This window comes from Chaetura pelagica, unplaced genomic scaffold (assembly GCF_000747805.2).
Source record: "Chaetura pelagica isolate M959 unplaced genomic scaffold, ChaPel_1.0 scaffold118, whole genome shotgun sequence".
Classification (NCBI taxonomy): Eukaryota; Metazoa; Chordata; class Aves; order Apodiformes; family Apodidae; genus Chaetura; species Chaetura pelagica.
In genome coordinates, this window is record NW_009954408.1 from 1,132,258 (window position 1) to 1,159,601 (window position 27,344).

Sequence of the window (27,344 nt, forward strand, 5' to 3'; positions counted from 1 at the left end):
TTCAAATGGATTTGGAACCCTGCTGAAGACTTTGTCCCACAAGAAAATAAAGGCCTGAGCAGATGTTGAAAGCACTGTGAGAACCCCTCCAGCAACAAGACACTAGTGATCCAGCAGCTACTAGTATGGCAGGGCCATCCACCAGACCAGCAAAGGCAAACTCACACCAGGGCAGAGGGGGGGAAGGATTTTTCCTGTGCTGACTCTTCCCTCATTCCCCAAGAACACCTCAGTGAACCTCTGAGGCAGATAACCTGCCCTGACACTGAGCTTTACAGAACCACAGACCTGTCAGGGCTGGTAGGGACCTTCCAGGGATCATCCAGTCCAACCCCCACTCCAGCAGGACCCCCTGGAGCACATCCCACAGGGCTGCATCCAGGGGTGAATCTCTCCAGAGAAGGGGACTCCACAGCCCCCTGGGCAGCCTGTCCCAGGGCTCTGTCACCCTCACAGCCAAGAAGTTTCTCCCCACCTTTCAGGGGCACTTCCCATGTTCCAGCTGGTGCCCGTTGCCCCTCGCCCTGTCCCTGGGCACTGCTGAGCAGAGTCTGGCTCCATCCTCCTGCACCCACCCTCAGACACGTGTAGGCAGTGATCAGGTCTCCCCTCAGCCTTCTCTTCTCCAGGCTGAGCAGCCCCAGCTCCCTCAGCCTTTCCTCAGCAGGGAGATGCTCCAACCCCCTTGGCATCTTTGTCACCCTCCCCTGGACTCTCTCCAGCAGTTCCCTGTCTCTCTTGAACTGGGGAGCCCAGAACTGGATGCTGTATTCCAGCTGTGGCTTCACCAGGCACAGTAGAGGGGGGAAAAGGTATAAAGTTCAGGCATGAAGTTACCCCTAAACCAGAGCTGGCACAATTAAATCACCTCTAAGTCAGCCAGGCTGATGTGCCAGGGGAGGCTCAGCCCCACACTCCAGCAGAGCCTGCTCTTACCTGCCTCTGAAACACCACCTGGACACACAATACACACCACCCTGCCCTGATGCTTGTTTGTCCCAGCCAGAAAGGCTAAGAAAGCAAGCTCCTTTCCTGGAGGAGTTACTGAACTGCAGAGGTGAGTGAAAACGCATCATTTTGCTTTAAATAAGCACTATCATTAGGAGATAAAATCCAGTTTCCTACAAAAGAAAATAAAAATTATTTCTCCCAACTTACTCCACAGAATATTGTGTTTGTCAGCTGACAAACTTCACCACAGTTTAGAGAGCTGAACAGAAATAAAACTAAAACCACACTACAGGGCCAAATAGCACAGGGAACTGAAAAGCAGAATTTGCCCCATGCCACTGGGATGAACCCATAGAGCTTGTGACCAAATTCTTCTCTCAAAGAGTTGCTTAGAAAAAGTAGGTCACCCTGTTTCTTGTATGAAATTAGTCCTATGAAGAGAGACCATCACACACAGACAACACCAAACAGCAATTTTAATGGCAAGGTCCCTCTCAGAAACAGAGGGGCACACTGGGGCCACCACTGAGCAGCTTCTCTTCTGCTGCAGGCAGCAAGTCCAAGCTTTTTCTGATTTCTTGATATTTTTAGAAATGTGTCTCTGTGGTCCCACCAGTGCTGTGGGAAAACACACCTCAGACTCAAACCAAATAAAAATTATAAAGGGCACCAGAAGAGAAACAAAGCAATGGTTGTAACAGCTGGGCAGCTTCAGCACTCTCCCCATCTTTTTTTCACTGTCACACCCTAAAGGTTAATTTAACTCCCCTACTCTGACAGACCACCTGGCCACAGTTGGAAAAGAGGTTGGAACCTGATGACCTTTAAGGTCTCTTCCAGCCTTCACCATTCTATCATCATTCTAACTCCCTAGAAAACCTGACTTGAGTTCCACTGCTTGTTTCAAAATTACATGCATTTCCATCAGACTGAAAGGCAACAATGTCAATGCAGGTGCCCTCCCTGCTGAAGAGAACTAACTGCCTGCTCCCACACTTCTGAAAAACTCTTCTACCTAATCACTAATCCAGCTTTTGAGAAGAAAACAGAATTATGTCAATGTGCCTGTAAAAGGAAAATTTGCAACCTGATCTAATGGTAGGGTTCCCTGCTCATGGCAGGGGGTTGGAAATTGATGATCTTTAATGTCCCTTCCAACCTTAATGATTCTATGATTATATTTTAATATTCAAGAGATGGAAGCTTGGACACACATTAAATGTGTTTCAAGGTCAAGAGGAAGATTCAGATTATATGGCTTCAAGTCACATTTTTAAATTATTTCCACCTTCTCTCTTCAGTCAATACCCAAACAAAGGTAATTAACATTATTGAGTGTTCAATGTAAAGCACTTCAAATGCTATGGAAGAATAAATCAGAATCTAAGGGTGGTATAAAAACCAACCACCTGTTGGTTGCACAATTTACAAAAGCAGGAAGCAAAGACAGACCAAACCAACCTCAGTAAAATTTGTTTTGCTGTTCCAACAATAAATCACAGCTTCATATTCCTGCACTTAGGACTCGTTTCAGACACCAAAGTTTTTGACACCAAAAAAATTTTGTCAAGGGTATATACCACAAGCAAAATCAAATCAAAAGAGAAGTGGGCAAGAGTATTTCTACAGCAATCCCTTGGGTTTCCAGTTCTGGAAGCATCGCAGCAACCAACACATGACAGTCCTTCAAAAGAGGAGAGGGGAAAAAATATGCCTCAACACACTCCCTTCTAAATGATGCTGGTACAGCCATCATCAAGTTTTTCTCTTTACAAGGTCATTAACCAAACTGCCTAAAGAAAAATCCATTTCCAAGTGACAAGAAGTCAACATTTTAAGTAACACTGGAAGGAGCTTTGACACACTAATTTTTGCTAATGCCAACTTGCTTTGAAGCACAGAGCAGAGAAACAGATTCAGTATTATTTTCCTAGGTTTTGCTGGGGTCTTTCTAGGTGTTTCAGACCTAAATATGTCAAAATAACTCTAGATTATGACAGTAAAAATCACCAGAATTCATCTACCCTTTCAGTAAACATCCAAAACACTCGCTATTCCGACCATTCTGTTCACATCAATTCTTCACACACTTGATGCTTTGGCATCCTTGCCTCTCTCTTTTTTAGGTCTGTTTCTACCTGCTCTTTCCTCCAATTCCCATGTTTCGTGGTACAGAAAATGAACTCACAAACTACCCTCAAACCCCTACAACTCTAGCAGAAAAAGCAAGTTCTGTGAGTGGCATGCTCAGAACAGACAGCTATCAACCAGGAATGCTGCTGCTCTTTGCAAGAAATCCAACCACCACTGTGGTGCCAAAAATACTTTACTGGTTCTATCTGGAAGGGATAAATCATGCCATCAAGACTTCCTGTAACGATGGCTGATGGTAAAATCTGTAACTTTAAAAGCAATCAAACCCCATGCCTGCCCAGTCCCACCTGCCCCAACAAACCTCACGTCCTGCCAGCCAGCAGAATCCTCTACAGGGAAATCTGCACACAACAGAGAAGAGAAAGAATCACCTAGTGGGGCAGGGCTGAATTAAAACAAAAACAATACACATGACTGGAGGAAAGTAAAAGAGAAAAAACAAAACTGCTACAATGAGCGAAGTGTGTTCATGGATATAAAAGTGTTTGTCATCAGCTAACACAACTCATGGCTAAGAGCTCAACTGAAGCCCAGTGGAAGCAGGATTACAGCTGATTATACCACATTTGAGGAACACTTGAAAACTCAGATCATTCCTGTGATTAAACAGATGTGCAGGTTTATTGCATAAATCATTATGCAACACCCTTACAATTTAAGTTAGTACCTAAGAACATGATTCATAATGTTAGCTGAAACTAAATACATGTATTTGTATATTCAGAGTCAGCTAGTGTTAGGAAATACACAAGTAGAAAGATTATTTTCTCCTTTCCATTACTTGATGATTATTTTTAGGTACACACAACTACAACTAATCTCTATCCTACATTTTAAAAAGGCAGAATAAAAACCTAACAGGTATTTAATCTATTTCGTATAATACAAAGTCAGTCTGTCCATATATTGTTATTACAATCAACAACAATTTCAAGATTTTACTCCAAGTTTCTCAGTGATATATCCAGTCAAGCAGTTAGTTGGTAGAGATCAATGGAATCTAATAGTAAGACAGAAAAATGTAACCAGACCAAAAAAATACCAAGTTCATTATTTAACTGGTCTTGGATAGTAAACGTGTCATCACATTCAATATTATCAAATCACAACCAATAATTTAATTAATTATTAAGAACCAATGAATGGGTTTTACAGCCATGCAAAACATTAACATATTTTGCTGTGATAGAAACCTCACTGTTTCTCAGAATGGGATAAAAAAGATACTCAGAAGCTTCTCATTTAAGTTACAACACAGACTTCCAGAAAAGTGGATCTTAAAGCTTTGAAGTCAAGAGACTTCAGTCTGAGAATTAATTCTGTCCTATAGAGACTATGGAATTGAAGACATTGAATGTGTGTTCATCTGCAATACTAAAAACATCTGCTTCAGGAAAGTACTACCACTACTAAAAATCTGAAGCTCTAAAAGTATAGGAGTCCAGAGGAGGCCACAGAGATGATCCTTGGGCTGGAGCAGCTCTGCTCTGGAGACAGGCTGGGAGAGTTGGGGTGTTCAGCCTGGAGAAGAGAAGGCTCCAGGGAGACCTTAGAGCACCTTCCAGTGCCTGAAGGGGCTCCAGGAAAGCTGGGGAGGGGCTTGGGACAAGGGCAGGGAGGGAGAGGACAAGGGGGAATGGATGAAAAGTGGAGGAGGGAGATTGAGGTGAGACATGAGGAGGGAATTGTGGAGTGTGAGGGTGGTGAGAGCCTGGCCCAGGTTGCCCAGGGAAGCTGTGGCTGCCCCATCCCTGGCAGTGTTGAAGGGCAGGTTGGATGGGGCTTGGAGCAGCCTGGGCTGGTGGGAGGTGTCCCTGCCCATGCAGGGGGTGGGACTGGATCATCTTTGACATCCCTTCCAACCCAAACCATTCTGTGACTCTATGAGAGTAGCTAGGAACTTAAGTATCTAAACCTCTCCAATGGCCAGAAGTAACTACACTGAAAACAAACAGAATTCACCTCCAGAGCAGTTCACATTGGTATCAAACATTTCTTAAAGTCTAATTAAGTGATCATCACACATTTTCATGCACTCTTCAAGTGCATGAGCTTTACATGGGAAGTTCTGGACAGCAGTGTACAACTTAAGACTAAGATAAAATAAGATCATAAATTAAAGTTGACTAGGAAAGTAAGTTATTCCTTAGAGATAAAACAGCAAAAAATCATGCATTTAAAATTACCTTTTTTTAAAAAAAAAAAAAAGGTCAAAAACAAACACAGGAAAATACACCTGAGTTGAAGGAATTACACTTTTTCTTGGGAAGATTTCATCCATGTATAATTTTGTAGGATTATTAAGTTCTAACTGTATACTAGAAAAGGTAACTTAAAAACAGTATCAATCCTACTCATGGACTTCAGTATAACTCAGCTGTGTGTGTACTAAATTCCATTTTTTAATTTCTATATAAATTAACCAAGGCAGAAAACCTGGATACAATCTGGATTAAAACCATCCAAGTCCTTACATTCAGCTATTGGGAAAGGCAGATCCCTCAGGGAACAGGAGGTGGTTGGTTCTGTGGGTAGGAACATCTGAAGCTGAAAGTTTCAAGTCAAGTGGAATATCAAGGTGTGAGACTGAAGCAAGTTATCAGGAATCAAGAAAGGATGTAACCTCTAATGTATAAGATACTCAGTGGCAACTGTGGACACATTTTTAACCTTGTGTCAGATGCTCCTTTTACACTGAGGTACAATCTAAGGAATCTTGCATTTACTTCCCAGCATATCTAAGCAGTGATGACAGTGTAGACAATACACTACAAATTAACATATGTGACACATCCAGCAGCCTAAGGACTTCACCAGTTGACAAAGACTAATAGCCAAGAAAAGCCATAAGGAAATACATTGTGGAATACACTAAGAATTTAGGCAATTAAAGCAAATAGGAGTTATAAATCAATTGGTGAAAAGAACTCAGATATGCTTAGACATCCTTTATTGTCATCTCCTGGATGGGATTGCATTGTTTTGTACAGCATAACTTCAGAGGTAATGAAGGAAAAATCTTTGATAGGCTTGGTTATTAAACAGTTAATATGCTTGTAGGCAAGGACAATGTTTTCATCAGTACCTGTCAAAAGGACTTCAAATTACTGTAGCTTTCTTCTGCCCTTGCATGGGGTATCAGCAGAAGTTACAGCAAATTAGGAAGTGTGCTGCTATCTATACTCCAATTTCAGATCTGAGCAGTCTAATCCTTGGGAATTAAATGCAAAGTAAACAAAAAAGAGTTCTTGCTCACTGTTAAACAATTTTTTAATATGCTTAACTGGCACCATCACTTTTCTTCACTGGAACAGGACACTTTTTCAATATTACAAAATGAACAGAATAAGATAGCATCTAATACATTTTATTCATCTCTTGCCAAATGTTTCCAGTACAGAAGTTGAAAAATATAATGATTTTAATTAATCTGATGTTTGCAAGTGATGAGCATTGACTCTCCTCACTGGAGCCAAGAGGAGTTACTGAAGCCCTGAACAACAGGAGGATGATTCCCATACTTAGATAGGTTGGAGAGTTGGGCGGGGAGAAACATGATGAAATTCAACAAGGGGAAGTGCAGAGTTTTACATTTGGGGAAGAACAACACCATGTCCCAGTACAGGTTGGGGGCTGAACTGCTGGAGAGTAGTGTAGGTGAAAGAGACCTGGGGGTCCTGGTAGACAGGAGGATGACCATGAGCCAGCAATGTGCCCTTGTGGCCAAGAAGGCCAATGGCATCCTGGGGTGTATTAGAAAGGGTGTGGTTAGTAGGTCAAGAGAGGTTCTCCTCCCCCTCTATTCTGCATTGGTGAGGCCACATCTGGAGTATTGTGTCCAGTTCTGGGCCCCTCAGTTCAAAAAGGACAGGGAACTGCTCGAAAGAGTCCAGCGCAGAGCTACGAAGATGATTAGGGGAGTGGAACATCTCCCTTATGAGGAAAGGCTGAGGGAGCTGGGTCTCTTTAGCTTGGAGAAAAGGAGACTGAGGGGTGACCTCATCAATGTTTACAAATATGTAAGGGGTGAGTGTCAGGGGGATGGAGTTAGGCTTTTCTCAGTGATGACCAGTGATAGGACAAGGGGTAATGGGTGTAAATTGGAGCATAGGAGGTTCAAGGTGAATATCCGAAAAAATTTTTTTACTGTAAGAGTGACAGAGCACTGGAACAGACTGCCCAGGGAGGTTGTGGAGTCTCCCTCTCTGGAGACATTCAAAACCCACCTGGATGAGTTCCTGTGTGATGTACTCTAGGTGACCCTGCTCTGGCAGGGGGGTTGGACTAGATGATCTCTCGAGGTCCCTTCCAGCCCCTAAGATTCTATGATTCTATGATTCTATGATACTTGGAGACAACTGTTGGTCAGGAACTCCACGCTGCCTACATTTGAAACTGTTGGTCCCTGGGAATCCACGTGGCTCTAGTGACAATTCCAAAGCTTAAAACCTTCCAAAACTGATACACCCACCACAAACAGACTTATTTTGGTTTCTTGTAGTGCCAGGGGGAGCACGAGGTGCTGAGCAGTAAAATGTGTCCCTGCAATTTCTACGCCAAGGAGCTGAGAGGGCAGGAGCTGCAGAGCACGGGAGCTGCGCAATGCAACGCAGGCAGAAGGACAAGGGGGTGTTACTGCTGAAATGCCTCACGAAATCAGTGGATTCTCAGGAGCTTTTTGAAGGAGGATAGTGAAGGATCTTTATGTACGTTAATTGGGAGGCTGTTCCATGTGTAGGAGGCAGCGTGGAAAAAGACACAAAGTTGGGAGTGAGCAAAAGAGACAAAAGGGGAATTAAGAGCGATGCTCGGGAAGTGCTGATGGTGAAGGAAATGAGGACCAAGGTCAAGCCAGAATCAAGAGTGCCTTGAACATGGCTACTTTATGCAAGGGAGGAGAAGGAATTCCTAGCAAAGGCTTAAGAAGCAAGGAAACATGGGCAATTACACAGGAAAGGAGAAATTATTTGTGTAGCATGTCATACAGGGGCAAAAAAATAGAGAAGTGAGAGAGTTAAGAAGTGGAGACCACATCAAATAACTAGTGAAACAAACATTTCAGTCTCAAATAACATAAAAGAATTCACTTCACTGAGATTATGACCAGTACCCAGCCAGATGTGAGGAGTGGTAAGAAAATCAGACTGCAGTGATTCTTTAGCTAAAGCTGATAAATCATGTGGAAAGTCACCACGTAGTGTAAAAATCACATTCCCAAAATAAATGGAATGGAAAAGGTTAGAAAAAAAGGTGTTTCAAACATGTCATTCAATGTAACAGGAAAGTATGTTTGTTGTGATTGTTTTATAAAATGAGAAAACTCATCTGATGCACAAATAACCTGCAGGGTTTGCACTCCTCTCCATGATCACTGACATCAGTTGGGAGAAACACACAAACTCTCAGTGCACACTAAACTTTGATGAGAACAGCTTCTAAAATACTAAGCTGCTGCCCCATAAGGGAAACTAAATTCAGTACTTTTTAAGCATCTGAAGGGGAATGAAATAGCATGACTCTACTTGTTCTGAACCAGAAGTTATTTGCATGGTCTAAGTTCACTTTCTTTCCAGATTCCAGTTTTGTGTAATTTACAAGCACATGTTCATTAGCTCTTGAGGGAAAAGTACCAAAAAACTGAGCAATTTGTCCCTACCATTAGCAATAGCAACTTCTATGTTGCTGAAGCCTTAAAACATAATATTGGAATGAATATTGTCCCTTGCCCTCCTTGCCAGGATTTTCAAAGGAATTATAAACATATTGATTATTCTTAGTGTTTGGTATCTTTTGAGTTTAAACACAAATCAGGTCCAAGCAACTTGCATCTTATCAATAGATGTGTGTAGCAGGATGCTCCATCTCCCAACACGCCTGCCTCAGTTTCCCTCTTAATTCAACTGCTTTTGTCTCAGTTTTACAGGCCCAGGCCTGGAGTGGAAAGATTCCCATGGGAAAGGCAAAGGCCCACAAGCTCTCAGCTGGTAACCTTGAAAGGCACAAACAGAGGCCAAGTTGATGTTCGTAACACCAGCTGCTCTCCTGGTGTAAAAGAGGCCCAGCCCAGCTATAACTAGGCCTAGAACGGGAGATAAAGTGAGAAGGAACAGACAAACAAAAGAGTTTGCTTGCTGAGAGAAGGGTCTTCTTGGCTTTTCCCACTGTTTTCCTTTTGCTCTCCAGTGAGATATGTTGGAGGTGCAGGTAAATGGTTCAATGACAGCAGTCAGTCCACTTTGTTCTCTCAAAGCCTGATCCTACCTTTGATCAGGAGACTCCTGGACACTTCCCAGGAGGCTGCTGGACCTTCTCTGCAGAGGGGACACCAGAGGGATTGGTTCTGGAGAACAAAGGACCAAAGGGACACCCCACTGGGGCCAGGTGAGGGTAAACTCCCTTATTGTCTTTATTAGTTGATTTGACATTAAGCAATCTTTCATCATTGAGTTTCAAGATTTTAGGATCCCTTTAAAGCAAATAATTGATGTTCTAGATCTAGTGAACAACCTGCTAATGAGTAAGTTGCCAGTATTTTAATGTTTAACCTTCATTGTTTGATCTAACTACAAGCAGTACATTTTACTGTTAAGACACCTTTTGCATTCTAACCTCCACTCCTGTTCTGACCTCCAAACTCCCCCACACTATTTGTGCTTGTGCCTTTTGCTTTAAAACAGTCATGACCCTAGTGCTGTTTGCAATAAATCCTGTTTTGTGCACATACACCTCACGTGCTCTCTCACCCCTTTCAAGACAGTGTGAAGCTTGAATATTTGTATCCAAGTTCAACTCATGATGTCACTGATGTCCATCTCTACAAGAGATGAAATTAAATCATATTGTGCTGGAAACTTAAAAACAGACTTGTAGAGTCTCTACTCCCTTCCACATGGACTGTCCATCAGCAGGCCCAATCAGCCATGCTCATATTTTTTTCTTCTTTTCTTTCCATTCACACTATCACAAATTCACTGTTTAGAACTAGATTATTGGATTATATCTCACTGAGGACTCAGTAAAGCAGTCCCTCTCTTCTTTTTTTTTATTTTTTTCTGGTGTGTGTGTGTGCAAATCTGCAAGGAAAAAAACAAACAAAATATTTCCAAAACCTTTCAGAAGGTCTCAATTTCAGAAAGCTTCCTTCAACTCCAATTAAAGCTTGCAGGACAATTCTTTTAGCTTCAAAATGAAATCTAACTTAAAAAAATTCTACACGGCCTTTTGCAGGTTTTCAAGTGCACAGAGAACAGGGTGGCAGGTGGACCCTAATTACAGAAATTAATTAAAGAAATGTATGCATCTTTGCACTAGAAAAACATAACAGCCCCCACACCTCAGTTTGACCTGGCTCATATGACACCACCTCAAACGCTCAAGGAAACCTGTACTTACCCACAAATCATGTTCAGCATAATCAAACAGCAGCCAAACCTTTCTGTCACTGTGAGAAAGGAAAACCTTCTGCAATGCAATCACGTTGGGGTGCTTCAGCTCTCGTAAAAGCTGCAGAGAAACAGAGAAGCTCTGGTTACTTCTGTGCTTGGTAAGAAAAGCAAACACAACGACAAACAAACAAAACAGGTCTTAGCACAAAGAGCAACAAGTAACCCTGAAACAAGCCCTAGAAGGAAAGATGCCACTGATTCAGCACATAATCTTCAGGATTCATAGAACCATAGGATGGGTTGGGTTGGGAGGGACCTTCAAGATCATCCAGTCCCACCCCCTGCATGGGCAGGGACACCTCCCACCAGCCCAGGCTGCTCCAAGCCCCATCCAACCTGCCCTTCAACACTGCCAGGGATGGGGCAGCCACAGCTTCCCTGGGTAACCTGGGCCAGGCTCTCACCACCCTCACACTCCACAATTCCCTCCTCATGTCTCACCTCAATCTCCCCTCTTCCAGTTTCCATCCATCCCCCCTTGTCCTCTCCCTCCCTGCCCTTGTCCCAAGCCCCTCCCCAGCTTTCCTGGAGCCCCTTCAGGCACTGGAAGCTGCTCTAAGGTCTCCCTGGAGCCTTCTCTTCTCCAGGCTGAACACCCCAACTCTCCCAGCCTGGCTCCAGAGCAGAGCTGCTCCAGCCCAAGGATCATCTTCTCACAATGTCACAATCAGGACAGACTCAGCCTCATGCCATGGGCTGCTGTTCTGCCAGCAGAGCTGACCATCCCTCACCTCCTTCCTCTGTCCCACACAGCCCTCCCATCCGACCTATTCATCATGTGACTGGGATATTCATTTTCCAGCTTAAAATGACACTGCACACAAACATAACTGTCCTCTTACCAAAGGTGACCATTTGAGGATGCCAGAATGAAGGCTGTGCAGCTAGTCTAGCTCATTGTGTGAACAACACAAGTTCTTCATCACCACATAATTACTGTTTTACCACTAATTTTCTTTTGCATTGGATCCCTGCCCCAAAGTCCACGGGGTTGTTCTCAGAACATCAGGGTGTTTTCAAAGAAAAAATTTACCAAAACCATATTTCTGGTTGTTCTTTCAACTACTGTCCCGTAATCCAGAAATAGACCCAAGCTGATTTACTGCTTCCCAGAAAGAAAACTAAGTCTCCTGACTAATTAGACAGCACATTAAAGCAGCCCCTGCTGCTGAACTCATCCTTCTGCCAGATTAAATTAGACTCAGGAGGAGCTGGGAAGCAGTGCACCTAAAAACCAGCGTTTTCATGGGAATCACCTCTTTTTGTTTGGCTCCACACTGCAGTCACAAGGATGTCTGATCACTCCTGGTTTATCTGCAGATGGTTTGTATCTGCAGCTCTAGTGCATGAATTGCCAAGAATCAATTTCTAATGGCAAAACAGTAAATGCAGGAGGTTCCAAGACACATTTGAGAGAAATGAATCTTCCCTTTTTTTTTTGCCTTAGAGAAAAAGACTTCAGATATTTATTTTAGGGAAAAGAGGAGTAATTTTTAAAGATATTATCCTTTGGCTATACAGGTATTGGTCAAGACCAGAAATCTTCTAAAGAATATTACAGCTACTCAAGCTTACTCCAGTTTTCCAGCAAAGGAAATAATTTAAATGCTTTTTCTACCATGGAGGCAGTGTTTTGGTTTTTTTCTGTTTCTTCCTCTCCTTAACACCAAGCATTTTTAGCTATAAAAGAAGGAAAATTCCTCCCTAATGAACTGATCAATAGTCATGTCCAGGTACCATTTATGAGATGCAGTAAAAGCCATTTTGTCGCTTAACAAATAGTAACAACACGCAGAATTATAAACTAACAAACCCCCAGAGATTAAAATTGTCTCTCTGATATGCACCAAGAGATGCTGCTCTATACCCTATCTTGAGTAATATCTTCCTGTCAGGATTTGGTGTGATGCTTTTTTTTTTTTTTTTTTTTTGCCTTTTTTAAGACTTCTTTTCATTTTAGGATAATTTTTAAACTAGGGGGAGAAAAAACCCCATGACAGTAGGCATATATTTTTTTAATTACTTTACTTTTTAATTAATTTTACTTTTTAATTAATGTTGATTTGATTAGATTTTTCTTAAATATACAGTTGGCAGCAACAGTGATGCAAAATAATGCCAAAGTGTTAAAAAAAAAAAAAAAAAATTAAGTAATAATATTCCTCTTAAAGTAAGTAACTTCACAGTAAAAGAAACAGCCACAGAGAATATAGTTCCATAGCAAATGCTGGCATATCATTAAAAGTTAACTGAAATGTTATGTAGAGCATAAGAGAACCCTCAACATGAGAAGGACATGGAGCTCCTGGAGAGAGTCCAGAGAAGGCCACAGAGATGATCCTTGGGCTGGAGCAGCTCTGCTCTGGAGACAGGCTGGGAGAGTTGGGGTGTTCAGCCTGGAGAAGAGAAGGCTCCAGGGAGACCTTAGAGCACCTTCCAGGGCCTGAAGGGGCTCCAGGAAAGCTGGGGAGGGGCTTGGGACAAGGGCAGGGAGGGAGAGGACAAGGGGGAATGGATGAAAACTGGAGGAGGGGAGATTGAGGTGAGACATGAGGAGGGAATTGTGGAGTGTGAGGGTGGTGAGAGCCTGGCCCAGGTTGCCCAGGGAAGCTGTGGCTGCCCCATCCCTGGCAGTGTTGAAGGGCAGGTTGGATGGGGCTTGGAGCAGCCTGGGCTGGTGGGAGGTGTCCCTGCCCATGCAGGGGGTTGGGACTGGATGATCTTGAGGGTCCCTTCCAACCTGAATGATTCAATGGTTCTATGATAAGAACAGAGAGCATGCCTAATGCAGTGTGCATTAACAGAAAACTGCTTATATGGCCAAGAATGCCAACACCATCCTGACCTGCATCAGGAGCAGTGTGGGCAGCAGGAGCAGGGAAGTGATTGTCCCCTTTTAATGGCACTGGTGAGGCCAAAGCTCAAGCACTGTGTTCAGTTCTAGGTCCCTCATGACAAGGACATTGAGAGCCTGTAATATGTTCAGAGGAGAGCAATGAAGCTGGTGAAAGCTCTGGAGAACAAGTCGTATAAAGAGCAGCTGAGGGAGCTGGGGTTGTTCAGCCTGGAGAAAGGAGGTTGGAACAGGGCAGGAATGTGTATATTCTGCATCTCTCAAACACCTCTACTCACACCAGTCCACTCAGAGAAACTGTAGATCACAGTGGTTACCAGCTATCAGAACAGCCTGACTAATAAATGAAACCTGAGAGCTCTCCTTTTCATACAGGTCACAAAAAGTGATACTTTCATATTACAGAAAGTGGTACATTTATTAGCTAAAACAACAACATACACTCATCTACTAGTAAGTTGCTTCCAATTCATTGTTCTCTTCTTTTGATTCATCTTGGATGACACAACAAGTATCCTTATCCAAACCCTGCACTTTTCACAGGACAGACTCCAACTGTTACTGGTATGATCTTAAACACTGATTTTTGAAAAAAAACAACCAACCAACCAACCAACCCCAAACGTAAGAACATCACAGAATCACAGAGAACCACAGAATGTTAAGGGTTGGAAGGGACCTTGAATGCTCACGTAGTCCAACACCCCTGTCAGAGCAGGATCCCCTAGAGTAGGAGAAGAACTGGTGTGGTTTGAATGCTTGGTAAACTGGCATGAGGAGGGAAACTTTAGAGCTGTTTTATATGACACGGGTTGAGCTTCTAACATACCAGTTATGTCTGTATCTGACCTGAAGCTGAAGAGAAGAGTACTCTAAGACCAAAAGGCTCTGCAAAACATTCTGAGGCTGTATTTTTCAGCTGCAGGATGGCTGGTTATCGTTGCAGCCAGAGATGGCAAACAAGTCTGTTTATACAGGTTACAGACACATTCTTCTGTCCCCGCCTGCATCTCAAGTCAGCTCTGCTCAGGAAAGCCAGCAACGCTTATAACCATATTGCAAATAAACATGTTAAATGCAATAAGGTTATTTTTAAAGTTGCAATCTAGAAGATGCTGCCGCGTGCCTGGTATCTTAGTGACAGGGACTACAGCAGCCTCATCAATATTTTTTTTTAATCTCAAGAGGAATAGTTGCACAGCAAAACATTTCAGAGACACAAATGCTCACCAAAACACATAATCTCCAAATGTTATATTTAAGAGCATATTCATAATTTATACAGAACATTTATGGACCTGATTCCCTGGCTTAAACTCATTATGTAGCTATTTAGACACTGACCAGCATTAAAAACCAGACTGAAAACTTGTCAAAATGTTCCACCTAACAATGTATATCAGAAAATACTGGTAAGTTATTATGAAGAACATTTGAATAAGCTTTTCTGTTATTGGTTCTGTACTCCAACAGATGAACACGTTTGTTAATTAAGGAGGAAGGCAACTCAAATTTTATGTGACTCTTCTGCATCTATTTTCATCAAATACTTCAGCACTGATCACAAGCAGTAATTCTGGAAGAGCTTTTGTAGTTTTAGAAAAAAATGGACTTTTATACTCTTTTCTTCTTCTACTGAGCCACCACCCTAACAGAGCAGTCTAGTAAGAAACTACATGTGAAGTAGAAAGCTGCAAGTGGAAAGAAGTGAGGTACATCCAAACAAGAAGGGATTTAAAGGCTCTGTTACATTTTGGCCATCCAGACTATGGGTGTCACAGCAGCTGGTCCTCCAGTGGTGGGAGCCAGGACAGGAAAAGTCCTTGAGTTTCAGTGCACTGGGAAAAGAGGCTGCCCAGGGAGGTGGTGGAGTCACCATCCCTGGAGGGGTTTAAAAGAAATAAAGATATAGTGCTTAGGGACATGATTTAAGCACTGAACAGGTAGATCAGGTAGTGGTAGGGGGATTTAGGTTACGGTTGGACTTGATGATCTTCAAGGTCCCTTCCAACCAGCTTGACTCTATGATTCTAAGAATGGGAGCTCTGCTTTTGCTACACTGGGCTTGGAATGGTGCTGGACACCAACTAAGAGGGTGTTCAGAGGGATGGAGCTGGTGCTGCTCACAGGTAGGTAACGAGTGGAGATGAGGGGAGTCATTCAAAAAAGCATTGGAAAGATGATCAGAAAGGAATGCAGGGCAGAACCAAACTCACAGCCACAGAAATCAAGAGGCAGCAAATTTGAGACAAGTGTGTTTCAAAGACAAGGTTAGCTAATAAGAAATCTGAGACTCCAGAAACAGTATTTACATTAAAGCAAACACGTGAAGCCAATGACGTGGAAACATGGAGACGTATTTAAAGCTACTTGCATCACATTGGTACCAACTAACTACACTAATGACTTTCATGTTTAACTAGAATTTTGTCAATATTTAACTTCTACACCAACCACCTAACTGTACTGTCATTATTGTTGTCTAAATGGCTTCAAAACTTGAAAGGTCACCAGGGTAGGACCTAGTTCTTCAGCTACCCCTCCTCTTGAAAGCAAAGACCTAATTGATCTCATGTTAGATTTGCTATTTCTGCTTTTCTGCCAGCTTCTGCTATGAAGGGCTGGGGGTGCAGGCTGACAACAAACCTGACTTCAAATTCTTTGAATAAGGGAGCAGAAGAACTAATTTTAAAATATATTATCCAAATAGGAGATACAGAGATGCAGAAGGGAGGAAGCACAAAGAGAGCATGTAGTAAGACTATATTTAGGTTAAACTTTAGCTTTGTCTAATCTCTCACCTTCCAGTTTTGCCCTTCCACTACTCCCTTTATTAGCTGCACATGGGTCTAACTTGCACTGGTTTCTGAAACGGTTCTATGTCCATTCATCACCACAAACACATCTCACAAACATCCATTTTAGCCACGCCTAGAATCCCACAGACAGCTCCAGGGAGATGGTAAATCACCTACAGCTTTCTGCACCACAGATTGCTGTACAACCTATAACCATACAAAACAAATAAATCACACACAATAGCAACACTGTTTTTCTTAGGCCTTGTGCAGAAGCAAATCAGTTTGGAGACTTGGTTAATTCAAGTCTAAAGATAGAAAGAAGAGGTCAATATATTGCCCTAGTAACTAAAAGATTCCTGTGTCCCTGACAACATTTTATTACAAGACAATAACCTGAACATAAAATGTATCTGCAACTGCTAGAATTTATTACTAAGTGAACACAGCATTGTATTTTAATTGTACTTTAGCTTACTGTTCCTTAAAATTTAAGTTCCATCACACCCAACTTGCAGTAAATGCCAATAAAAACCTGTCTCCCAGCTGAGTTGCAGTATATTTCTTTCTTGTTAACAAGATACAGAGCAGCTGAGGCAGAAAGTCCTCAAGGAGGACATCACTCTGAATTGTCAACATCTGTGCAACTTTGACTGTCCTGTACAATGCTTTTCTTGCAAACAGATTTTTAATTATTCTTCTGGTCAAGAGAATTGTACAAACATCTTTGCTCATCACAGTTCTTAGCGGATTCCACAGTCTCAAATATTAAACTGCTGCAATTTGTGGTCCAAACAGTATGAAACAGGTTGTAGGATTCCAGGCAGCTACACACTATACACAGAATTGTCTGTAAGTCAGATACAAGCAGAGCTCATAGGTGGCATCAGATGATTAGCAAATACAGCACATAGACTTATAAAGGGGATAGGAAAATGAGACAAGGCATTTGGAGATCTATTAATCCAAAGCTTGCAAAAAAACATTCTGAAACAATTAATATAGAGAAAAATGTGTTGAAAACCAACTGTCCTGATTTCCTACACAACCAGAAGATCTGTACTTAAATTTCAGCTTTCTAAAAGCATCAAGTACCTCATCAGATGGGAAAGACAACCACTCAAAGAAGTTTGAGGTGATCAAGAAACTACCTCAAAAGGCAGCTGATGATGGAAAAACATGTCAAAGTAAACTAGTTCTGCATGCTAACTATTTGGAGAGTTACCAAATAATAGGCATTGCAATTATTAATAAAAACCATCTTAGCATCAAAATCATGAATGTGAATGAAATGATCTGATTAAATGAAGTAGCACTCCCCATGAAGAAGATGAGTGTGAGAACACATCACTTTTTATGATACTTTATTCTGTGACTGAGGAAACAAAGGGTAACAGCAATGTGACATTAACTGCACAAAACCTGAACTCGTGCACTTAGAAAATAACCAGGAATTTCTACTACGTACTGAAAAGTCATCAGGTGCAAATGACAAAAAGAGCTGATTGCTATAAAACAACAAAGAAAATGAAGAGGGTAAATCTGATATTAGATACACTAGTCGAGGTATTTACAGCAGAGAAAAGGATGTACTTATATCAATATATAAAAGGCTTCTGTGGTATATTTTTAAAACACCATGTGCAGTTTACTTCACCTATGCTCAAACACCTCACCCTCCACACACACAAGGATGAACTCAACCTGAAAGAGGTGACCAAAGGAGCAAGCAATCTGTCTCTCAACAGGGAAGAAAAAGCTTGCTCAATTACTGCACCTGATCAAATACTGAAAGGAAAGAAGATTGATATCCACTAAAACACAAAGGCCTGAGCACCAAAGATGAAAGACATAATTATGCTAAATGACTATCGTGGTTCAAGAACAAACAGATTCAACAGATAAGAGATAAATTTACCCTGCAAGGTGGCATCTTGTGAACAGGAATGTTCAGGAATAGCTTTTCAATAGCAGGGAAAACTGGCTCTCTCATTTGTAGCTTGATCATTATTGGGAAAAAAAAATTACTTGATGATTTTCATATAACAGCCACTAGATTCAGAGATGCAATGTCTATATAGCATGAGCTTTTACCCAAGCCTTCATGAAAGGTGGGTTTGCTGAGGTTTCACTTATCATCTCCAGCAGATGAAGAAGATCATGTACTGATTGCCAGCCAGCCCCTGCAGTAATTTGCTTTGAAGTCTTTGAACTTAGGCTACAAATTGTCTATCACCAACATAATGCAAGTAACTTTTACTGAAGTAGACGAGCAGCTAGGAAACCTCCTGCTCTTCTGAGGTACAGAAAGTCCTGCCTTTCCCCCCCCCAGAGCAAGAGACAGCTTGTGTAAGACAGAAGGAGCAGTTATGCTGTTACTAATGTAAACAACATGATGAATTATGAAGGCATTTAGCACATTTAAAACTTGTCAGAAAGTACATTCTCCAAAGAAATAACTCCTGCACAGAAATACTTTTTCCCCACAGGATGAATAATGCTTGCCAGCTACCACCTACAAATGCAGGGTGAGGATGGACACTTTCATCTCACTGTGCGGGAAACCTAAAGGAAAATTAGAGAAAACAAACACTGCTCTCACCACTTACACTGGTAAACCTCACACTATACCTGTATTTTTGTGTCATCAATGACAAAACCAATAATCACCTTCAGAAATTCATTCTGAGGCCAATCCCATCTATGAGGTATTCCTGTGTTTCAGGTAGTTTACTCCTGTCTTTTGATCTACATAGTTAAACTGATCTGGAACAACCTTACTAGTTTCTTTGATGGAAATGCACTATATAATGCATGTAACCATTTTCAAGGTTAGGACAAAAACCCTGAACAGGCAGAAATGCAGATCACAGGGAGTCACAGGAGAGACCAAAGCATGAGCCTGATTGCTCATAAAAGCACTTGCATGGTGCAGGATTTTACAGCTGTGTGATTAATATATTCAAAGCCTCTGGGGTCACTGAAGCTGGTTTTAAATTGAAGCTGGGGTTTTTCAAAGGAACATAAAGATCATCATTTTACTCCTTCAGAAACTCTTTAAAAATTACAACTTATTTTGATGTTATTAATCAAGACTAGATCCTCTCCTCCATGTTCTTAATATTAAGCTTTCCACATAGACCCTCTGATGCCTATTATCATATTGAGCTCATTCTGCAGCTTCTCCCTCAGGGAGGTATATATGAGCCTCTCAACATAAAAACTAAAAGCAGGCAGCTATTTAATGTCATTAAACTTGTAAGAACAATCCTTTGCTAACTGTGCTACAGGTCTCAAAGTTACCAGGAAGAAGCAGCAAGAGGCAAACTGAAACAGCAAACCACATTAAAAAACTACTCAAAATCCAGCTTTGTTTAGTGATCTAATTGATTTTCAAGGTTAGAATTTTCCAGTTTGGTTTCTGTTTTCTAGTTGGAGAAATTCCACTTACAGAGTTACTGCACAACTGAGGTAAAACCAAACAAAAATAAAGTCTTTCCCTAGCTTCAAACTGAGCAGGGATGGAGGGTTTGCTTATCAGTCCCTCCAGCTGCCCCTGGCTGGCATGTGTAAAAGAAGTCTCAGAGATGTAGGCAACATAAAAATGGATATGGATAAATGCATACAAACAAGAAAAAGAAACTGTCCAAAGAACCTAAGGTAAAAGGTTCAGTGGCAGCTTAAGCTCTGCTTCAGGGAGGACATATTTATTCCCTGTAAACTGGCCTGGCCAAGCCCTGTCCTGGGACAAGGCTCCCAAAATTCCCAACTGCCATTCTTACATGAACTGCTAGGAATATGCCTCAGTTTCCAAGGCTCCCTCCAAATTCAAATTAGCAAGCTAAAATATTTTAAAGCCTGAGTCCAAAGACACTCTCCTCTTTGCTCTAGTTCTCCTAGACAAGCACCCAGTTCCCACCAGTTTTATCCCAATCAGACCTTCCTATTGAAACACCCCCAAAAATCTGTCCTACAGGCCCGTCCACTTTCTCCTTTCTTCCTGCTTCCATCCCTCTAAAGCACACAGCTCCCCAACTATGAGGGCTCCAAAATCTCTCAAAAGAAAGTATGTCTTGAAAAAAATAAGTAAAAAGACATAGAACAGAATCTAGCTGGTAAATTGCCAAATGCCAGGACAGGAAGAGGACAAAAACCTGCCCCACCCTCCTCCTAATGACAAAGATTAAGAAAGTATTTATTCTATAAATATTTTCTTTTCAGGAGCTGAAAATGGTCTGGCATTGCTAAATAACATTATTATTCTGAAACAAAAGCTTGGCAAAAGACTTTTCATAAGTATCACATTTTAGCTAAAATAAAGGAATAGAAACCAGGATTCCTGCATTTTTAATTCTTGAGGTTCTCAGCAAAGGAACATTGAGTAACTTTAGCATTTTTCTTGAAAAACATAGGCAGAAATACCAGTATAAGGATTCTTTCCATTTCTTAGTGTACCAATAGTTACCATGGCATAGAGTGTTAAATAGAAAGAACTACTGTAAAATTCCCTTTAAAAAAAAAGTTGATTTTTAATACAACTATATAAGGGAAGGCCAACGTTGAGATCATACAACATCAATTTAGCTCCTGTGCACGTAGTAAGTATATTGGTTATTTTTATCTCTTTTCTATAAAATACATCTGAATTATTGCTGAATTTCTGCACCTCAATTGAATTCTATGTTTTCAAACAGTTTTTACAACGGGGTGGGAAGGACATACACGATTAGAATTCAGAGGTAGCACCATATAATTCCACAAAGCTCCACAATGCAGACTGTGCGTCTTTCAACCGCAACTAGTCTTCTCTTGCAGTGCTTCTTTTAACACTTCTGCACTGTTCTGATTTCCTGGCAACCAGTTTCCACCTTGCTCTTGCACTGTATCTCAGAGAGAAGAAAAAGGGATGGCAAGTGAGGTTTTCCAGAGCCCTTGGAGAAGGGTTACTAGTATCTCTGGACATCAATTTTGATCAGTCATCATTTTTCAAAGTAGGTTTTCCTCTCAAAAAGACTTCAGAAAGACAAATGTTATATGAACAGAGGAAGAGGAATAGTGTTTTAGCAAAGGATTGGCCAAAAAGCATGTTTTTCCAAGCACACCATAATTAATTATGGCACCATAGTGATGCATCTTTCAAGAGGTAATAGATTTCTAACCTGTGCAAAGGATTGGGCAGTGATTGAAATTCTATCCTGAAAAAAATGCCACTAAGTTTTCAGGGATAGTACTACGTGATGTAAATTGTGTGTACTTTAGCACTTCAGGATTAAAAGAAAAAACTACCTCTGTGCAGTTTAAGAGAGGAGAAAAACAAAACACCAAACTAATTGTTCTTCATATGTAGTCACTCTACTTCAGTCTGGGAGGCAGGAGTTCACATGTAAGTTATAGTTCAAGTCTTCTTTAAATGGAAAATTAACATGTTTTGAATTTATACCTCTGATTTGATTTAAGCACATTAAACCTCTGCTCCTTATGGGAATCAAGTTAAAGCTGCTTTAGTTCTGAACTACAGCATCCAATAAAGTTTGATGTACTTCAACTGATCTGCTTCAATGTCTTCCCTGTAGTTGAACAAGTTAATAAATAAGCCTGTATTTGCAAGTATAAATGGAGCCTAATTCCACGCTCCAAGTGAGACTGGAGGGGAGAGCATGAGCATCTTTGGGTTCTTAACTTCCTTTCATTAACTTGGGCCTGTTTAAAATAGCAAAGGTCTTGCACAAAGTTTTACAGTCAGGTTGATTGCACACTCAGGATAAGCTTCATTTAAGAATATTACTCCTTCAAAGCTTTTACTCATGAATTAGAGAATTAATCTGTTGACAGTTATTTACAACAAATTCAGCATCTCACTCTGGAAGCACGAGGCTAGAACATTCTTAGCGTTTATTAACACAATTACCCATCACATTTGTTCTGCTTTAGCTCACAGGTTTTCACTTTTTACCCACATTTTCTGCAATCTTTTTAGCCACACACTAGGCAGAGCTCATGTGTGAAGCAAGCTAATACAAGATACTCACTGGCAGCCTCCCAAGTCATTAAACACCTACCATAAGATTCCTCTCATGCTCTCAGGATCAGACTGCAACTGGAGAGAAAAGCCAGTGGGTCATCTAGAGCCTGCTGTTTCCTCCTTCTCCTATTAAATATGAAAAATCCTTCAAAGAGGCAACAAATGCAGCAAAACCAGTATTTCCCCCAACAGGGCTCTGGAAGGCTCATAAGGTGGCTTAATGTGACAAAATTTGGTGGGCAAAGAGATAAAATAGATAAGTTACAGTAAACGTGCTCTTAGGGCAACACACAGGGACACAGAAAAACATCACTTTTGTGAAGAGGGGTCTTGAAACAACCATAGGTAATAACATGAAGCAACTAGTAACTGGTTAATGTTTACCACCACAAGAGGTTAGGCAGGTGGTGTTCTGCATTTCACCTTCCACTGAATAGAACCTTTCTCTAAAGTACCTTTTACAGCAAGAAAATCTGAGTCTTTGCCAAAGGCAGCAAAAGCCACGTGGCCTTGAAAACAACACACCATGAACACTTATGTTAGGTTTTCTTCCCTGAGTGCAGATACTGTCCCAGATATTATGCAGAAACAAGTGATTGGAAGTCACTCTTCCAGACCTGCATCAGACCTCTGCCAGATCTGCTGCACCTCATTAAGCATGCAATTAGTGGCAGCAAATAACGTTTTTGTAATCCCAGTCAAAATGGCAGAGCTCATTGATGTGCATCTTCCTTCTGGAGTAACAACTTCAGACCGCCTGGAGAGAAAGAAATACATCTTGCAGATGTTCAGAAAGCTTCTGACACAATTACTCCACCACCCATGACTAAGCAGACACTACAGAAAGCCTCCTGCATGCTTGTTGCTCCTAACTCTGCCAAACTAATTGTTTGGGCTGAGGTTCTCCAGTCTGGGCACTAGTCACCATCTGATTGTTCACACTAACCCATTTTAGCAATTTCCACAAGCACCACTGAGGACAAAACAAGTAAGACCCGTGTTCCTACTCAAAGCAGAGTGAGCTGCTGTACTTGATTAAGACTCTAGACTCATTCCAAGGCTGCTCCCTGCCCTGCCCCTGATGCAGCTGAGGCAAATATCAAGGAAAGAACAGATGGAGCAGGGCACAGACAGGACCAGCCTTTCATGGCACAGCCAGTGGGCTGCAGGAAAGCCATCAGACTAGAGACTTGAGAACCTGTTTAAACCTTCACTGATTTTGTGCATTTGCTCTATTAGTCTCCAGTCACATTCCTCCTCTCCAACTCAGCCCCATCCCTGCTCTCTACAAGACAGGGAGCTGTGTTTCTAAATCAAGTGGTACTGGGGAAAGACTGGTTCTCTTCCTTCAGCTGCCCTAGTCCTTCTGTTCTGATAAACACTGAATAACAATTCCCTAATTAGCTTTTCCACACAAGTCTGTGATTTTAAACCTCTCGTGTCTTCCTTCAGCTTCCCCCACTTTCAACCCAGATTCCCACTCTATTTTGTGTTGATTCCCACAGAAGCAGTTTTCCATCACCAACTTTCTTGACTCCCCCTCTCTTTACCCTTTCTAGTGCTAATCCGGGGCACAAAGGGATCAGCCAGGATGGTAGAGAGACACTCAACACCCAAACACACCAGGGATTTTTGAGGTTGACTGAGACTGGTTTGCTCTCAGGTCTTGACTTCAGTAATTCCCTTTTATAGCTATTCTAGTTACTTTGAATTTGCCTTTTTGACTGCTCCTGAACTTGGAGCTGTTTCCAGTAGAACAGTGATGAAGATTCACAGATTCTACCCTCAACCCAGAGCACTGAGCATTCCAGAAGCCATCACTGCCTGTCAATAGCTGAGTTTGTTTCGCTCCCATTTCCACCACATTAAAAATTCAACGCTGATAGACACAAACAATTTTATCACACAACTTGCTCAGTTTTATGAGGTATTTTGCACTTCTGCACAGGTTAGCAAAGAAACACAGGCAGGCTAAGCAATTTTGTATCATCAAGCCATCATCTGATGCTTCACTTTCCCTTGGGGAAAAAACTGTTACTTGCCTATACTCTGTAGAAATGGACTTAAAAGACCTTTGGAGCTGTTAAATGATGCACAGAGACAGCTCTGGCACTAAAACAAAGGAGAAAGTTCTCCTGTTTTTCTCCTGCTTAATTCAGTCCCTGAGGAGAAGGCTGACTTCTTCTGGGGCATGGGACATGAAGCTCACTCCAGAAAGAGGAGAGGTGGGAAGAAGGTCAGCTGCTCTGCTCAGCAATAGTGGGAATGAGAAGAATGGCAGAGCTGGAATCTGAAGTAAGGAGACATGGGAGAACCTGGGGAAAGATGCTAGAGAAAAGACATGAGCAAGGGAAAAGGACAGAACAGTAGTCAGAGGAGGAATGTGAGCAATGTGACCAGCTATGGACACAGAAGGAAAGAGGAGGAAAAAGAAATGGGACACTAGGAAAAACCTGAAGAGGGAAAAAACAGTGTTGGAAAGGCAAGGAGTGGGAAATAGGACAAAGGCTATAAAAATGAATGGACCAGCTAGGAAAAACAAGAGTGAGGCAAAAATGACCAGTGGAGGGGAAAGCAAAGGGCAAATATTGAATATAATACTTCCCCTTTACCAAGCAGAAGTCATGTCTAACCAGCCTGACAGCCTTTTGGGAGGACATGACCAGCTGGACTCATGATGGTCGAGCAGCAGATGTGGTTTATCTTGATTTCAGTAAAGCACTTGACACCATCTCCCACAGCATCCTCGTAGATAAACTTGCATCTGGGGAAGAACAACCCCACGTACCAGTACAGGATGGGGGCTGAGCTGCTGGAGAGCACGGTAGGAGAAAGGGACCTGGGAGTCCTGGTGGACAGGAGGATGAGCATGAGCAGCAATGTGCCTTTGTGGCCAAGAAGGCCAATGGCATCCTGGGGTGTGTTAGAAAGGGGGTGGTTAGTAGGGCAAGAGAGGTTCTCCTCCCCCTCTATTCTGCATTGGTGAGGCCACATCTGGAGTATTGTGTCCAGTTCTGGGCCCCTCGGTTCCAGAAGGACAGGGAACTGCTGGGAAGAGCCCAGGGCAGAGCCACAGAGATGCTGGAGGGAGGGGAACATCTCCCTGCTGAGGAAAGGCTGAGGGAGCTGGGTCTGTTGGGCTTGGAGAAGAGGAGACTGAGGGGCCACCTCATCCATGGGCACAAATCTGTTCAGGGCAGTGTCAGGAGGGCAGAGCCAGGCTTTGTGCAGTGATGTCCAGGGACAGGACAAGGGGCAGTGGGTACAAACTGGAGCACAGGAGGTTCCATGTGAATCTCAGGAAGAACTTCTTTGCTGTGAGAGTGACAGAGCCCTGGGACAGGCTGTCCAGGGAGGCTGTGGAGTCTCCATCCCTGCAGACATTCCAGCCCCACCTGGCTGTGTTCATGTGGGATCTACTCTAAGGGATCTTGCTCTGGCAGGGGTTGGACTGGGTGATCTCCAGAGCTCCCTGCCAACCCCCAACACTCTGTGATTGAAATGTCAAGAGGGGACATGCACAGGTAAGTGTCCAACACAGCAAACACCCCTTCTAACCTTGGCACAAAGTCCAGAGGCCCTCCAACCCTCTGGCAAAATGGCCTTCCTATTCTTCTCTTTTAAGCATTAGCTCCCATGAAAGTAAAGTTACTTCAGACAGCAGGATAATGTCTGTGCTGTGAGCAGGAGCCTGGGAAGAAGAGGAGAAAACAAGGAATAAGGGATGGAACAACGACAGAAAAAAGGAAGAAGCTTCAATTTCCAGGAACAGAAAATGGGAAAAAATAGTACCTGTCAAATTCTTTTTATCCTTTCAGTGTGACCTTCAGGAATAAAATCAGTCAGTTTTGTATGAAAAGGGAAGGAAAAAACTGAGGAGGCCTCCAAGAGCACGTCAAGGGAGGTGAAAAGAACCAGGGACTGGAGATACATGATATAATTCAACTGTAAAAACTGAAAACTCATGAAAGCAGGTGAAAAATCTCCAGAAGCTGCTGGTAGGATTTTATTATATGCACTCTACCATACAAAAGAAGCAGCAAAAATAGTAAAAATTGCTGCTGACAGACATTGTGAAAGAACAGGGGAAGGTGAGTACCAACAGTGTATGAACAGAAGAAAAGCAAGCAGGAGCAAGAGAAGTCACTAATACTTATAAAATAGGTATCATCAGGAAGTCTAAGTAACAGAATAGAAAGGCACCATACAAAGAAGGAACTTCATCATAAAGAAAAGGGTTAGAAGAGGAATCAGAGACAGCAGTGGTTAAAAAGGACAACAAAAGAGCAGCTCTGAAAGTGAATACAAACATTTAAGTAGTCTCACCCTTGAGGAAGAGGCAAATGCAAGTGTAGCAGGATGCTCCATCTCCCAACACACCTGCCTCAGTTTCCCTCTTAATTCAACTGCTTTTGTCTCTCAGTTTTACAGGCCCAGGCCTGGAGTGGAAAGATTCCCATGGGAAAGGCCCACAAGCTCTGAGCTGGTAACCACCTTGAAAGGTACAAACAGGCCAAATTGATGTTCATAACACCAGCTGCTCTCCTGGTGTTGAAGAACACAGAGCCCAGGCCAGCCACAACTAGGCCTGAAATGGAGATAAAGTGAGAATGAACAGATAAGCAAAAGAGTTTTCTTGGTGAGAGAAGGGCCTTTGTGGGTTTTTATTGTTTTCCTTTTATTCTTCAATGAGAGATGTTGGAGGTGCAGGTAAATGGTTCAATGACAGCAGTCAGTCCGCTTTGTTCTCTCAAAGCCTGGTCCCACCTTTGATCAGGAGACCCCCTGACACTTCCCAGGAGGCTGCTGGACCTTCTCTGCAGAGGGGACACCAGAGGGATTGATCCTGGAGGATCTAGACCCAGCCAGGGACACCCAGCTGGGGCTGGGCAAGGGTGAGAGATATTAAACCCTTTACCGTCTTTATTGGAAAACTTAACATGAAGTAATTTTCATCATTAAACTTTAAGATCATAGAATCCTTTAAAATTGTTAATTAATGTTCTAGGTCTACTGTAAAACTTGGTAATAAGTAAGTGGTCAACATTTTAATTGTTAACCTTTCTTGTCTGATATAACTACAAGTAGCACATTTTATTGTTAAGATACCTTTTGCATTC

At 42.2% G+C, this 27,344-nt stretch overlaps 1 protein-coding gene across 1 annotated transcript in view; it reads right to left on the bottom strand.

The window, feature by feature from the left end:
* Positions 1-27,344, bottom strand: part of CDK19 (cyclin-dependent kinase 19) — a gene marked incomplete at its 5' end in the record, with an annotated part of 106,111 nt that overhangs the window by 67,072 nt on the left and 11,695 nt on the right. The window contains one exon of the mRNA XM_010004359.1: positions 10,498-10,608. Within this exon, the coding sequence (XP_010002661.1) occupies positions 10,498-10,608 (111 nt within the window). The remainder of the gene's footprint in view (positions 1-10,497; positions 10,609-27,344) is intronic.